At 40.8% G+C, this 15,274-nt stretch overlaps 1 protein-coding gene across 1 annotated transcript in view; it reads left to right on the top strand.

Moving 5' to 3' along the window:
• Positions 1 to 15,274, top strand: part of MYRFL (myelin regulatory factor like) — a 77,883-nt gene that overhangs the window by 45,519 nt on the left and 17,090 nt on the right. The window contains exons 11-19 of the mRNA XM_075004093.1: positions 496 to 696; positions 1,084 to 1,192; positions 4,292 to 4,401; positions 10,858 to 11,021; positions 11,618 to 11,681; positions 13,420 to 13,505; positions 14,309 to 14,380; positions 14,469 to 14,515; positions 14,622 to 14,783. Coding sequence (XP_074860194.1) covers positions 496 to 696; positions 1,084 to 1,192; positions 4,292 to 4,401; positions 10,858 to 11,021; positions 11,618 to 11,681; positions 13,420 to 13,505; positions 14,309 to 14,380; positions 14,469 to 14,515; positions 14,622 to 14,783 — 1,015 coding nt within the window. The remainder of the gene's footprint in view (positions 1 to 495; positions 697 to 1,083; positions 1,193 to 4,291; positions 4,402 to 10,857; positions 11,022 to 11,617; positions 11,682 to 13,419; positions 13,506 to 14,308; positions 14,381 to 14,468; positions 14,516 to 14,621; positions 14,784 to 15,274) is intronic.

Genomic DNA, 15,274 nt, shown 5'->3' with positions numbered 1-15,274 from the left:
ATCAGCGTGGATCACTGGGGCAAAAATATGAGGAAAGTCTCTGAAAATGGGTTGGAAAAAGAGAAAAATCTGTGCATCCCATGGGTTTCAAATAAAAATCTTCAGAGTCAGATATATTAAAATCTGCCCTTCTTTCTGTTTTTCAGTGTCCAATCCTTAGTGAGCTAATGAGCCAGAAGGCAGTTTGTTGGCAAATCAGAAATAAGCCTCAGGTCTAATGACAATACTAGAAACTTGAAAAGCTTTGAAGTTTACCAGCTTTCTTTACATTATAGTTATATATATATATTACAAGAAAATGCTTTTGGGGGCACTGCAAGTGTTCTAGATGGGAAACGCTTCTTTTGAGGTTATCCATTTTGATGTGTCAAAAAAGTTCAAAAATGTAGTTTAAATGTGGAAGATTTGTATGGCATTTCGTATTCCTGTGGTAAATTGGATAAAGCAACAGTAAATCCATACTGCTGTGTCTTTGACTGTTACAAATTTTTTCAGGCATCTAACCCTGGGCAGTTTGAGAATGACAGTGATATGTTGTGGCAGCGAGGACACGTTCCAGAGACCATAGTCTGTCATAGTCGAGTAGGAATTAACACAGACGCACCCGATGAAGCACTGGTTGTCTGTGGAAACGTGAAAGTGATGGGAACAGTCATGCATCCATCCGACAGTCGAGCAAAACAGAATATCCAGGAGGTGAGTGCGGTGGTGCTTTTAGGGCATTTACATTTACACCACAGTGCACGTATGAGTTATCATTCTGACACACACAACACAGATGTTGTTATCCTAGACACATTGGAATGTTGGCCTTAGGAAAACTGCTGTGCGTTGTGGTGCCATCTTGTTTGAGGTTGGGGGAATTTTGAACTTGGATGTGGATGAATATATACAAACTACTATAAGTGAAGGGGTTTGACTGAAATGTAACTGGGAATACAAATGAAACTAATAGCTGGTTAATGATGAATAAGGAGATGCTTGGTGGCAGCTGTGTCATGCTTCTCAATATACTAGTTAAACCATTACGTGACTCTGATCCTTAATACTGGAACATGTGAAAGCTGATCTTTGTGCAATTAGGTTGATACAATGGAGCAGCTGAGAAGAATAGCACAAATGAGGCTGGTTGAGTATGACTACAAGCCTGAATTTGCATCTGTAATGGGAATAAACAGTTCCCATGAAACAGGTATTCAATCAACTTTTCCTCTGTTCTAGAGTTTGTCATTTTATATTTGCATGTGGTATCATAATGATTAATTCCCCGGCATTGTAATCCCCCTAATGCCTTTTGCAGTGTTTCTCTTTTAAAACTGATGGGTATGAGAATATGTGGGTATCTGATCATGTGTATATGTCTCCATTTTAGTAGGTGCAATCAGCTGCCATTTTCTATGCTTGGTCTCAGCCCAAAAGTGATAATTTTTTTTAAAGCTTCCTTCAGACAAAAATTCGACCATTTTTTGTGCATTTGAACATTTAAAGCATACATTCATATAATTATTTATCAGCATTACCTAAGGACCAAGGAACCCTCATCATGGACGAGGATTCCATTGTGTTGCACGCAGCCTTAAGCATGTGGGTGAAAATTTGTGCTTAGCACAAAATGAAAACCTTTTGAGACTTACCTCTTTTGTAAATCTTGAGGCGATCTAAGGTCCAAGGCAGGTTGAATGTCTGTGTCTCTTTTCCTTTGTCTGTAGGTGATAAGTGATAGTCAGCATGGATTTGCCAAGAACAATTCATGCCAAACCAACCTAATAGCTATCTTTGACAGGGTAACACGCCTTGTGGATAGAAGGGAAGCAGTAGATGTGTGATATCTTGACTCTAGTGAGGCGTTTGATATTGACTTGCGCAATCTTTTCATAAACAAACTAGGGAAATGCAGCCTCAATGGTGCTACTATAAGATTGTGGCATAACTGGTTAGAAAACCATGCCCGGAGAATAGGTATAAGTGGTTCAGTCAATCTGAAAGGACATATCGAGTGGAGTCCAGTGTGGATCAACTAGCTCCAGTTCTGTTCAATCTCTTCATCAGTGCTTGAGGTAATGGCATAGAGAGTACACTTGTGAAGTTTGCAGATGATATCAACTAGGGAGGTGTTGCAAGTGCATTGGAGGATAGGATTAAAAGTCAAAATGATCTGGACAAACTATAGAAATAGTTTGAAGGATGAAATTCAATAAGAACAAATGCAAAGTTCTCTGCTTAGGAAGGAACAATCAGTTGCCCACATACAAAATGGGAGAAAACTGCACAGAAAGGAGTACTGCGGAGAGGGATATGAGAGTCATAGTGAGCCAAAAGCTAAACATGAGTCCATAGTGTGACACTGTTGCAAAAAGAAAGCAAAGCAAAGCAATCATCATCTCAGAAGTATCAGTAAGAGTGTTGTAAGGAAGACATAAGAAATAATTCTTCCACTCTGCTGTGTGCTGACTGGGCCTCAGTTGGAGTATTGTGTCCAGTTCTGGGAGCATATTTCAGGTAAGACATGAACAAGTTGGAAATTGTCCAGGGAAGAGCAACCAAAATGACTAAGGGTCTAGAAAACATTACCTAGGAGGGAAGGTTGTAAAAATCAGGTTTGCTTAATCTGGAGAAGACTGAGAGGGGACATATCAGCTTTCAAGGACGTAAGAGGTTGTTACAAGGAGAAGGGAGAAAAATTATTCTTAATCTCTGGCGATAGGGGAAGATGTAATTGGTTTAAATTTCACCTAGGATGTTAGGTTGGACAAGGGAAAAAGCTTTCTGTAAGGATAGTTAAGCACTGGAATGAATTGTCTAGGGAAGTTGTGGAATTTTCATCAGTGCAGATTTTTAAGAGCAGGTCAGGCATACACTTGTCATGGTTGGTCTATATAAAAGTCAGGCCATGAGTGCAGGGAGCTGGACTAGATGACTTCCACAAGTCCCTTCCAGCCCTATGGATCTATGATCTTGACTACTTCTTGGCTATTGTTTCTTTAGTATTTGTAATAGTTTTTCCTATCCCCTTCCTTTTTCTTTCCTCGCTTTTCACTTTGAATTTTCTTTTCAGCTTATATTTTTATCCCTGTAACCTCTGTGTGCTTGCCGTTCCTACCTTCCTTTCCTTCCACTCTGTCCATCCTTATCGCTATGCTTGTCACGCTATATGGAACCAAATGGGAAGAGAAATTGTTCATACCACTGTTTTCTCCCTGTCCTTTGCATGCTCTTCAACTTAAGCGTAGGAAATCATAAATTGCGAAGAGCAGATAATTGTAATTATTATTTGTATTGCAAGAGCACATGCAGACCTCAAATAGAATCAGGAGCCATTGTGTTAGGGGTGTCTATAACAAAGTAAAAAAGCAGACCCTGCTCCAACTGAGTTGCAAATCTAAATGGTAAGAAAGAAACAAGTTGAAGAAGGAGCTTCCTTGTCACCAGAAGGGTTTCACTATTAATCCTTATCATAATACAAAACCAAGGAAGTACTCAATGAATCGGAAGGACTGGCAATTTGCATCATCATCTGGTGGGAGAGTTCCACAGCCTAATGTAAAGTCCAAGAGTTTGACAATTTTTGAAAGGATTAGACTTCTATATAGAAAACTAGAACATATCGTTGAATGAGATTGTCACTTCTGGGGTTTTTTGTACTTCCTTTGAAGCATCTGATTGTGATTAATGACAGAGACACAGGAAACTGGGCCATGGGCCACTTGATCTATCCCTAATTGAACCATCCATTAAATAAATTATGGAGATAGAAGCAAATAGTTCTAGATAAGGGGAGGTGTGTGGTTTAGAATAGTGAACAGTAAAATAATAAAAACCAGTAATTAAAGTCACTTGAAAGTTTTCTGATAGAATAGCATTTGTTGCTTCATTAGCAAATCCTATTTTGTCAAAATTAAAACATTTTGTGGAAATGTGCCAAGATGTGGGGAAAACAAACAAACGAAAGAATCAAAATGAAGCAGTCTGATAGAGAGTCTTTTTCTTTCAGTTGCTTATAAAAATAGTGATATGAATTAGAAAGCCAAGCCCAGAGTGGAGCATTTAGATTTTAGCAAATAAATGTTTTGATTGACCTGTAATAATAACAATTATTATTAGATTGAATTTTGGTTCGGAGGACATTGGTTTTGTTCCATTTTGCAGAATTTTGTACAAAATGTAAAATCTGGTTTATGTGCAACTTGACCAGTAACTTTTAAGATGGCCACCTGAGGGAGAATGCAAATTGTCATCTATGGGTAACTGATGTTGATTTCCCTTACACTAGTTTTTGCTGTTTTGGAAACAGGAATAATAGCCCAGGAGCTGAAAGATCTTTTACCTACAGCTGTTAAAGAAGTTGGAGATATCACCTGCGAAGATGGAGAAAAATTAGAGAACTTCCTCATGGTTGACAAGGTACATTTTTGGTTTGCTGCCACTCATTTATACAGTGCCAAGGTAGTGGACATGAAACCGAGACTTTGACTTGAAAAATTTCAGTGGCAAATACAAGTGCGTATTTCCTTTCAGGATCAATCATGTTGGTTTTGGCATTCAGAACTAATTTGCTTGTTTCCTTTAGGGGAAAGGAAGCTCTGCTCTTGAACTATATTTTATTTTACTGATTCAACTGCAGGACTTGGTGAAGATCCTGGCTATCTAAACCAGTGTCAGGGTTTTTGATGATGTTGTTGTTGTTGTTTTTGCTGATCAAAACAAATTAATTTCCTTTTACTTAATAATTTGGTAGTGTACTGAAGAAACATTTTTAAAGGTCTTGAGGTAAAATGTATTAAAACAAAAATTACAGTTAAAGTCATGTGCAAGTAAACAGTTCTTTTGGGTTTTTTTAAGTATCTATCTGTGTTAGTTAATGGTGGTCTCCGGTGTCTAATTCTACTTTCAGTTCTATAGAGTATAAGGACCCATGTGAAGAGGCTTATGTGGACAATAAATCCCTGAGCCTGCATGATGACGCATGCTCATGAACTCCAGCCTGTATGTGGAGACTCGCAGAAGTCAGGGAAGTTCAACATAGGTGCAGGGGTCTGCCCACATGGAGCTAATATGCAGTTCAGGGGCTAATCTGCTCCTGTCAGTCAGGTGTCTTTGTCACCCAAGAGTCTGAAATCTCATCACACTGACTTGACCCGCTAATTATTAAGGCTCAAAAATAAGTACGGAACATCAGCTGGAGCACATATGTTGTTATTTTCAAGATGCAAATGTCAGTTTCTTACATTCAAATTGATCTTCCACGCGTAGATATTTGATTGAGTTTTTTTTAATTATGAAAGGATTCCCATTTATATCTCAATATAATAGTATTTTAACACAATTAGTTGAGAGATATTTAAAATGAAGTGTTGCCACATAAAATTTGGATAGAGATATCTTAAGATTGACTCCTCTGGCTCAATATGTATTACAACAAAAATCTTTTGCATCTGAATTTTTTAATTGATTGAATCCTTCCTAAGAAGAAATAAGCACTTGTGATATTTTACTTCATGAACTAGTAACTTTCTTACTCTAATTCTATTCCTTTATTCAAAATGTAAAAGCTAATTAAGTGTGTGGTGAAATTTAATTGTGTAGACAGGTATCATGGCTTCAAAACCCTACAATATGAAATGCATACGGTACACAGAGAAATTAACGTGTTTCAATGATGAAGATAATGCCATTAGGTTTGTACTGTAGTCTGCTGCTATATTCCCATTTGTTGTTTTCACAAATGAATATTAAATTGAAGGTTGAACGGTCACACAAGAGTCACCCTTAGAAATCAAGGAGTTGTCTCCTCTAACTTCCAAAATGCAAATATCCAAAGCAGATCTTACTGTGAAAGGTGGCTGTGTTATCACAGATAAAGATGTACTGCTGGAACAATATTTGTATAGTGGGGATGTTGAGAGCCATTGAACTGAACTGTAAACCTTGTACATGATGGAAATCACTTCAAGTTGGGAAGTGCGGCAGCACGCCTTGTTCCACTACCTGTGCGTACAGATTATAAACTTCTTTGCATAAGCCTGGAATTTGAGAAAAACTTGATTTTTTTTAATAGGAAATATTCTGCCAAAGTGGCATGTGACTTAAGAGGATGGGAAAGAATGCTTATGAGCACTGGAGGTATTTGGCTGGAAAGACACCATTACTATTACCTCAAATTCGCTGTAACTATGTCATTTTAACTAATTTTCTATTCTGTGTTTCACTGAAACCTTAAATTTCATGTCAGAGAGGTAGCTGAGTTAGTCTGTATCTTCACAAATAACAAGAAGTCCTGTGGCACCTTATAGATTAACAGGTATTTTGTGGGCAAAGACCCGCTTCATCAGATGCAACGTTTTGTGTACAGACTCTTCCCTTTAATCAGTCCCACACAGCTCATGTGAAAGATCCATGATGAGTATGAACTATTGAGTATTACACTTCATCTATATGTATTATATTAAGAAATGAGTTTACAAAGACAAACTTGAAAAAAAAGCTCTTGCTTGCCTTTGCTGTAGTCCGGGGTGGCCAGTCAGTTAAGCTATGACTACACCACAGAGATCTGTCTGCAGAAGTTACTCTCCTAAGATATCTTCTGACAAAACTTCTGTCAGCAGATTGCAGCCAGACTGCAAAGTGGATTGAAAGTGATCCACTCTGTCAGCAGTGTGTGGCTGGACTGTCCAGTCTCTCTATCAGCAAAACGGCCAACCACAAGCGCAGGAGACAGGGATGCCCAGTGTCCCGGAAGCCCTGTCTGTTGACAGAGGGCCCCCCAGAATGTCCAGATCAGCCTTCTGGTGACAGAATCTGTCAACAGAGGTGTTCTGCCTTATGGAAGAGAAGCTGAATGCTGTCGAGAGAAGTGCTGCATTCTGTCGATTGACAGAACACCTTGGGGAAGTGGACACTCCACAGGTTTTGTCGACAAAACACCAGTTCTCTTGACAAAACTCTGTAGTGTAGATATAGTCATACAGACTAAGAGCCAAAATAGCTGTGGATAGAGTGCAAAGAGCCCCATATTATCTATCTATCTATCTATAGATATATCTATATACATAGGTGAATAAAATAACTATATAATACATGGTTCAATGCCCTCCCAGTGCCAGGCACCCCTCATCTCCCCCACACCAGCCCAATGCCTGCGACTCACTGGAGCCACTGCCACAATCACTGCCATGTGCTTCTCCCTCCTGGTGCTGAGGTGCACATGCAGAGCAGTGGTGAACAGTCTGGGCCCGTGGCTCTGAACAGGAGCCACAATTCATTGGCCTCGGGTTGGCCACCCCTGCTGTAGTCTGTATAAATGAAGCCGATACCAAAGCACTAGAATAAAACTGTTCCGTTAATGGCGGTAATGCTGCACCGTGCCTTTTCAGTGGAAAAGACAGATTCAGTAACGCTGAAACATTTAGTGAATTTGTGTCAGTTTCACAAAATTCTTTGTGTTTACTCGTGCCTCACCTCAGTTTTCTAAAGGCCCAGGGAAAGAGAAAGCAACAGGCAGAAAACTCTCAATCCTGTTAATAGTGGCTAGGAGTTCTTATGTTGCAGTGAAGCAAGTGGTAAGCAATTTCATTCCTGTCCTTCACTTTGTTTGTGAAGTTCAAAGCAAGGCCGTGTTCAGTGTGAAGGGCAGGCTGGTAGATTCAGATCACTCAATGTTGGTTCCTCTGCGACAGGCTAGAGTGTGTTCTACTCTTCCATTCACCGTTTTGCATCATAAGATGAGATCTGAGTTACTTTGCCCGCTCCTATGAAAGCAACATCAGAAAAGAGTAGAACGCACCATCTTCACTGGTGTAGTTTCAAGCACTTTGGTGTTCAGGCGAAGCTGTGTGCTATGGCCTCATACCTGGTGATATTTGGGAGGGGAAGTTCTAGGTTTACTATTGAAAGGAATTGTTACTGCATTTGCTCTCCTAGTTCAAGATGCCAATGAATTGTGGGTGATTGCTAGACCCTTGGTCAAAAGCCATCATTTGATGTACGTGAGAGCACTGGCGTAACTACTGTCCTATATCAAATGATCCTGTTTCAGCGATGGTCACAGCAGGGCAGCATGATTTCCTGCATTCCTTACCATCTGCTTTACAGCTGCATCTTGCACCTGGCTGGAGACTCCTTTCTAGACAGAACTGGACTGTACCTATACTGGACCTGTAAGGGGAGTCCATATCACTTTGTCCCTGAATCTCCAGGTGCTCCCAAACAGAGGGCTCAGGCACATCTCCACATAGAGATCTGAAGTGGAATGCTCCCTCTGAGCACTGGGGTGCTCTGGCAAGCTGCCTAGCACTTCTGGGTGCAGGGCCAACCCTGCAGAATCAGCTGTGCTTAAACATGCCCCGAAAATATCTGGCCCAGGGGAGTGAAGCTCTTGGTTTATAGTTCAACCCACTGTGGGGACATGAAATCATTGTGAAGTAGTTAACATGCAGTGATCTCATGACCTTGCCTGAATCTCTGCAGTCTTCCCACATCTAGTTTTTCCCAATTCTCTCTGTCTCTAGCTCTCTGTCTTCCCTGCATTATCATTGTCCCTCCGCTGTATCTTCTGCATTGTTTTGCCCTGTCAGCAAAAATCTTGCTTTCGAAACTGTTTTCATTGTGTTCTATTTTTTTCTTTTGGTTTTTCCTTTCCCTAATATTTACACTCTGGCATTCATCTTTTCCACCATTCTACTCATGGCCAGTGTTCCCTCTCATTTTTTCCCATCCATGTGCAGAATAATTTTTGTTACATGTGCTGAAGCATGTGCAGATGTGCACCATCAGTAGTAACGCATGCTGCAGGCTCTGGGTGCCCTGCTCATCAGCATGGCTGCATTCAAATCTCTCCTGAGCGGTGGCTGCCCTAGTGCTCCACTTACAGTGAATGCTGCTTACAGGTATAATGCCGACAGACCTGGGTTGCTGGCCCCAGGGATAGAACCTCTGAGCATAGGGTCTAAAGCCCTGCACTCTACTATGTGAGCTAAAGGCCAGCTGGCTCTTAGCCAAGGCTGTAGAGCAGAGACTTCACTCACCCCAGATGAGGTCTCAGTGCCTCTGGGTACTACACAGGAATCACTACCCACGTTACCTTCCTTGAGCGTACCTTTGAATTTTCCTCTTCTGTCTGAGGAGCAGCTCTAAAACTCTTCCTTTCCCGTTTCCTCAGGGTTTCTTGTCCCACACTGTCCTCTTCCAGCCACTCAGTTCCATGTTCACCATTCTAGATCATCCCCTTAAAAGGTTCTCTTTCTGCTCCTTCACAACACCCAGTCTCTTCTTTGCCCCCTACTCAACAGATGCCCCCTCTTGTATATTCAGCCAGCAACACTTTCTTCCACATCCTCTTCTGTCTCCCTTCCACCTAAGTAATGCCTGGAGCTGAGAGAGTGCTTCAGAAGTGGTTGCAACATTTGTTCAAATAAGAATAACGATGTTTACTCCAATGGTATCCACCACTCTTTTTATTCTCTTTTTGTGAACATGAATAGGAATGTGTGTGTGAATTTATTTGTGCAGCTTTACGTGACGTTAATAGGAGACGTGGGCGGACGAATGCAATATAATATTTTAAGGTATAGTGAAATAGGAGCTGGGTGTGTGCGTTGGGGGGGGGGGCGGGTTTAGGACATGGCGACTCACTGCCTCATCTTTAGTGAGGTCTTTCTTTAAAAAGAAATGCTTTTTTTGCCAGGTGAGTCATTTTTCTCAGCTTCTTCAAGCTACCTAGGAGAGAGTCATGCATGATTTGAAGAGAATATGAGAAGCAGCAGCTTTATATCAACTTCACATACGGACAAACAATTTCATGTTTCTAAGCACATGAGGCTGCTCTGAAGTCACGTGTCAATAAACATACTACAGTAATAGTTCAACGTGTGACTTACTTTCTCTATCCTAGCTCTAGCACATGGTATTTTCAATGAAAAAGATGAATCTATGTTCAGGTAAAATAAACAGGGTGTCAAAACTGCTGGTTTGGTCAGCGGGTCAGCGGAAAGGTCTGGGAGTTTACAAGAAGGTCATGGGAGGTCTGGCAAAGTCTGTGTAGTGCCATTTATCTCATTACTGCAAGATTTACCTGGCATTGCTCAGGTTCTTCACTGAAATGAACGGTGTTTTTCTTCCTTTAAATCATTGCTCTGGGGTGGGGATGCAGGGTTCAGTGTGCAGGCTGCCCAGGGAGAGAGGACTACCCCAGCCCTCTCTCACTGCAGCAGCTTTGGGGCCAAGTGAGAAGGCCCATGTACCTGGCCGCTGCAGCTGGCACAGTCAGGGAGAGTTGTTAGTCCAACGTTTGGAGGACAGACAGACAGACAAACACACGGACAGTCTTTAAAATACTTTCCTAGCCTTGGTACTAGAAGTAACACGAGGGACCCTGTTTTCCATCTCTGTCTCTGACTCTCCTGGAAGCTCATGCTTCCTTCACAGAATGGACATCGGAGTTAAACATACCAGAGCTAAACAGCCCAATGACTGTGTAAGTCCTGGAGACATCGCTCAGCTGCCATGGCATAAATGAAACGTAGGTGCCTGCCATGACCTTTCTGGTGCTTATATTTCAGCACTATGTTAAGTCAAGACAAATGTTAGAGTCTGGTCTGCACAGTTCTTCAGCTTAGTTACCGTCTTTCTTATACAAGTGCTCATGTCCAATTTACTGCAAAGTGAAAATAAGCACTTTCTCAACAGAGCCAGCAACTCAGCAAACCTATCACAGTCCCAAGCTGCTTCACACTTACGTTGAATTAACTTGTGTTTACTCTTCAGTGCTTAAACCATGTTTTGTTGGGTACATTCTGTACACATCGTTGGTTGTTACAGCTCATTAATTAATACATCACGTGTGTCTCTTCTTTCACTTCTCAGGATCAAATCTTTATGGAGAATGTTGGTGCAGTTAAGCAGCTCTGCAAACTAACTAACAACCTTGAAATCAGGATAGAAGAATTAGAAGTGTGGAATAGAAAACTGGCCAAACTCAAACGGATAAGCAGTTTAAAGTCAACAAAAAGTGAAAAGAGCACATTAAGGTATCCCAGAATTATCATCTCCTGTATCAGAACCATCTGATAGAATGGCCTGGGTGATAAAAGTTAGAATTAATTTAATCAAATGGAGTTTCTGTTCATTATCAGGTACTCTTACTTTGGAATTTTGAAATGATTTTTAAATTCAAATCATGCAAAGCTTTCATGTGTCTTAAATCGCTTCCTTTTTGAAAAAACACCAGCTCAGTAGTAATCACTTCAGCAACCTCTGCAATCTAATAAGACTCCGATTAGAGGTTTGTCATAGCAATTTCCAAGTTAATGGAAATCTACAAAAACCTCCTTTGATGAAGAAAATCTTCTTTACAACTTGATGAGCATTTTGTATTTCTCAATCTCCTTTTCAAGTTTTCTTTGAAAATAAATGTAGCATTTAATAGCATTTACCTGAGCAAAATGCCTAGTGCTTGTTTGTTCTTGAAAACAAAGCTACGGTGCCTCTGATTTGTTTTGTTCTTTTTATATGTTGCTACCACAAAGGCATATACCATGAAAATCCTGCTCAGAAAACATCCCTTTCCTTTTATTACTGCAGGAACACTTAAGTGGTAATGAATTTTTGTTTTAAAATTTTACAGCAAATTTAGTCGAGCCACTAGTCTTTTACCACCTAAAAAACCAGCCCCTGTACAACACGGTAAGGTGAGTGCAATTTCATATATGAAGGGGGTGTGTGTGAGAGAGAGAGTTCTTTTTAAGGCTTAGGCCTGATCTACTCTACAGAGTTAGTATGGTATATGACAACTTATGTTCACCTAACCTTGTAAGCATGTGCACTAAAATATGTACCTCATACCAACATAACTCACCCACTATCTTCGCAAGAGGTGTGGTGCTTATGTTGATGTAGTTACGTTGATGCAGCGTGAGTGTAGTCACTGGGCTGCTTATTTCAACTATTGCTGCCTTATAGCTTGTAGTCCCCGGCACTGGCAATTAAATTGGTTCAAGCACTCCTGTTGAGAATGTGCCCTACCAACAACAGGACTGTAGCATGGATGAGTAAAACCAACTCAGATACTGCAGTGGCTGTATGTTAATGTAACTTAGGTGGACTTAACTTTTGAGTATAGCCTTAATTTTTTTAGTTGCCTTGCCATTAGATGTGTGTGATGTAAGAGTAGGTGGAAATATTTTTTTCTGACCTATGTTCAGCCCCATTGAAATGCAATTTTAGAGATTTCATGAAAAATGGCATTCGTGTCTCTAAAATAGAATTACATTAAATCACTTCCGTGTCTGTTTTGTGCAATGGGAATTGCTTATAACCAGGAAAAAGTACATCAGAAGAGCAAGAGAACACACTGAACTGAATATATGTATGAACGTGACAAAATAGTTGTTAATTTTGGGGAAAAACTAAACTCCACGAAAATCAGGAATAGTTCACCAACGGAAGCAAGTCATGAGGGAAGTTCCTCTTGGTACCTGATATTTGTGGCTCTAATAAGAACGAAGTGTGTCTGAAGTCAAACTCATCCTGCTATAGTTGAGCCTTAGTCTATCATTTTTGTTGGTGATGTCGACTTACCATTTCTGTATGGCTCAGTGGTTGGACCCGTTGTATTGGACTGTGTTTTATCCTCCAGATTCCAAAGCTGTTTTGGTGGAAAAGTTAGAACACGCAACAGGAAGTCTCCAATATGGCCAGGGGAACTCCCTCTGTAATAGCAACGTTCACTGTATTCTGATACAGAAAAGAACCTTCCATTGCTCAGGCACAGAAAGGGTTAAAGGACACCCGTTGAACCGGGTTCCTGTGTTCTTCTCAGTTGGATATCTCTGGTCCTGCCGTTTCATAATTACCTGTATAACCCGTCACTACAGCAGGTGCCAATGTGTGCTCATGGCTGATGAGACTAAATATTCTGTATCCAGTAATAATGATACTCCGTCTCTCCACATTCTGAGACAATTTTTCCTGTTACCTCGTGTGCTTTTTCTATATGTATGAGAGATTCAGCTAACCCTAGTCACGCGAACAGACTTAGAGGTTTCTGCTCTCTTAGATGTGGTCATCAGCAATTAATTTCCTTAGTTTAAACACAAGAGATTTTAGAACAACAAGAAGTCTTGTGGCACCTTATAGACTAGCAGATATTTTGGAGCATAAGCTTTCGTGGGCAAAGACCCAGTGCATTTCCCCCAGAGGTGAAGACTGCAGCCTTTTTTGTAATTATTACCGATGCTAATCCATTGGGTGGGGACAATATTCTTTCCATTTCCCTGAGCCTAGTGACTTCTGTGGTATTCCTGCCACCAATCCATCAGGAGACATGGGACACCATTTTAGGCAAAATTAGTGTTACTAGTTATTGATCAGCCAACACTGAGCAACATATTCCTGGGTATTTGATGTCAACTGAGTGCTTTTTTCCAGGTTCACTTTTCCAAGGGAAAACAGTCATGCTCCAACAGGATTTTCCAGCTAACTGTAATAGCTTTGATTTCTATTATGGCACTATGGTAAGAAATGTATTAGTCCACCTCCCTTATACCTTCAGAAATCAGATTCTGGTTGTCCACAAATTTAGGCTTGACAGAAACATTTTAAATTAGAATTTGAAGCCTCTTGCAGGAACAGTTACCAAAATCAGCATAGTGCTTTCTCCTCACTACTAATACACATGTGCCGGTAAATGGGGCAAAGTCAGAATATATATCTCTTGTATGGAGGTAGCCCTTTCGGCTTTTGTATTCTAAAGATATTCTGACCATATACCCCCTAGAAAAGAAACAAGAATATTATTCATGTGGCATCCTTGGCTTCTGCTGTAGAACTTCTGATAAAGAGAAGTTCAGCCTATTTTCTACAGCATTCACAAATGTACTGGTGTTGTTGTTACGTTAGAGGTGCACTTCCCACAATACAGGCCTTCAGCACAGATTCAGAAAGAAGCACTCCAAAAACTTCTGGGTCCCTTACGCTAGCTAAAGGCCTGATCTAAATTGAGTCAATGACAATCTTTCTATCAACATTGATGGGCTTTGGAACAGGTCATGCTCAATGTTCCTTCTAATTTTTTCCATCCATGTGCAGCATAAATTTTGTTATGTGCACTAAAGCATGTGTGGATGGGCACCACCAGTAGAAACATATGCTGCTGGCTGTGGGGGCTCTGCTAATCAGGTGGGCAGCACCTGAATCTCTCCTGGGCAGCCGCCCAAGCATTCAGCTTGCTGGTTATACTTGCTCTTGGGATCCTATTACTACTGTGTGTGCATCAGATGATGGGTATGAAGCTACTAACTAATTATCTTTTTTACAGTGCCTTGACAATATCCACTCTTTACATACTTAGCCTAGAAGAGCAAGAGTTCAGTCAAGATCCCATTGTCAGGCAAGTAGTTAAACAATTACATCTTCCGTTTCAATAAACGGCATCTGCAGATGTTTTGCAACTGATCGTTTTTCTTCTCCTTTATCAGCAATGCTACAAGTTCCATTGTGCAGACTCTCTACACCACCATTACAGGTACTGGGTCTGTTACTTTTAATGCTCGACATGACTGCAATTTCTGTGCTGCTGCAAAAGGTCAAGAGACAAACCGGACAACTGAGGAGTTTGTTGTTCTTTTTAGCCCTCAGTGACAGCGCTGCTTCTCCAACCACGACTCCCCGCATTACAGTCCCCGAAGTGAATTTCTGTGACATCTTGCCTTGTGACAAGACCTATTGCTGTCCAATTCATCAACCACAAGGAAAAACTCCACCATATCAGACAATAACAACAAAGGAGGAGAGTAAGTTGAAACATGAGTTCCTATGATTATTCTTATTGCTGGGCAGGAAATAATTTTTTTCCCTTCCTGATAAATTTTTGGGAATTTTAAGATCAGTTTCCTGTTCTGCTTCAGGATGAAACTGAGACCTTATGAAGTTTACAAAAACAAACAAACAAAAAACCCACCAGCCAGAGAAAGTGAGAACTCACAATAGCCAGTATCTCAGCTGCATTCATCTGGGATGTGAGAGAAGCAGGTTCAAATCCCTACTGTGACTCAAACAGAACAGGCTTGAGCCTAGGTAACTTATATCCTCAGTGACTCTCCTATCCACCAGGCTATTCTGTGGTGGGCAAAAGTTGTATCAAGAATAAGCACTTAGGATCAAAGTCTCAAAGGTATTTTAGCCCAACTGGCCACTCTCTGCATCTTTAGGCACTAATTTATGGCATCAAGCTAGGACCACTTCTTACCCGCCCGTGGATGACCCAAGGTGAAGCTCAAGGCAG

Source organism: Carettochelys insculpta, chromosome 1 (assembly GCF_033958435.1).
Source record: "Carettochelys insculpta isolate YL-2023 chromosome 1, ASM3395843v1, whole genome shotgun sequence".
In the NCBI taxonomy this organism is placed as follows: Eukaryota; Metazoa; Chordata; order Testudines; family Carettochelyidae; genus Carettochelys; species Carettochelys insculpta.
The sequence above is the reverse complement of the archived record's forward strand: the minus strand, read 5'-3'. Positions and strand labels throughout refer to the sequence as shown.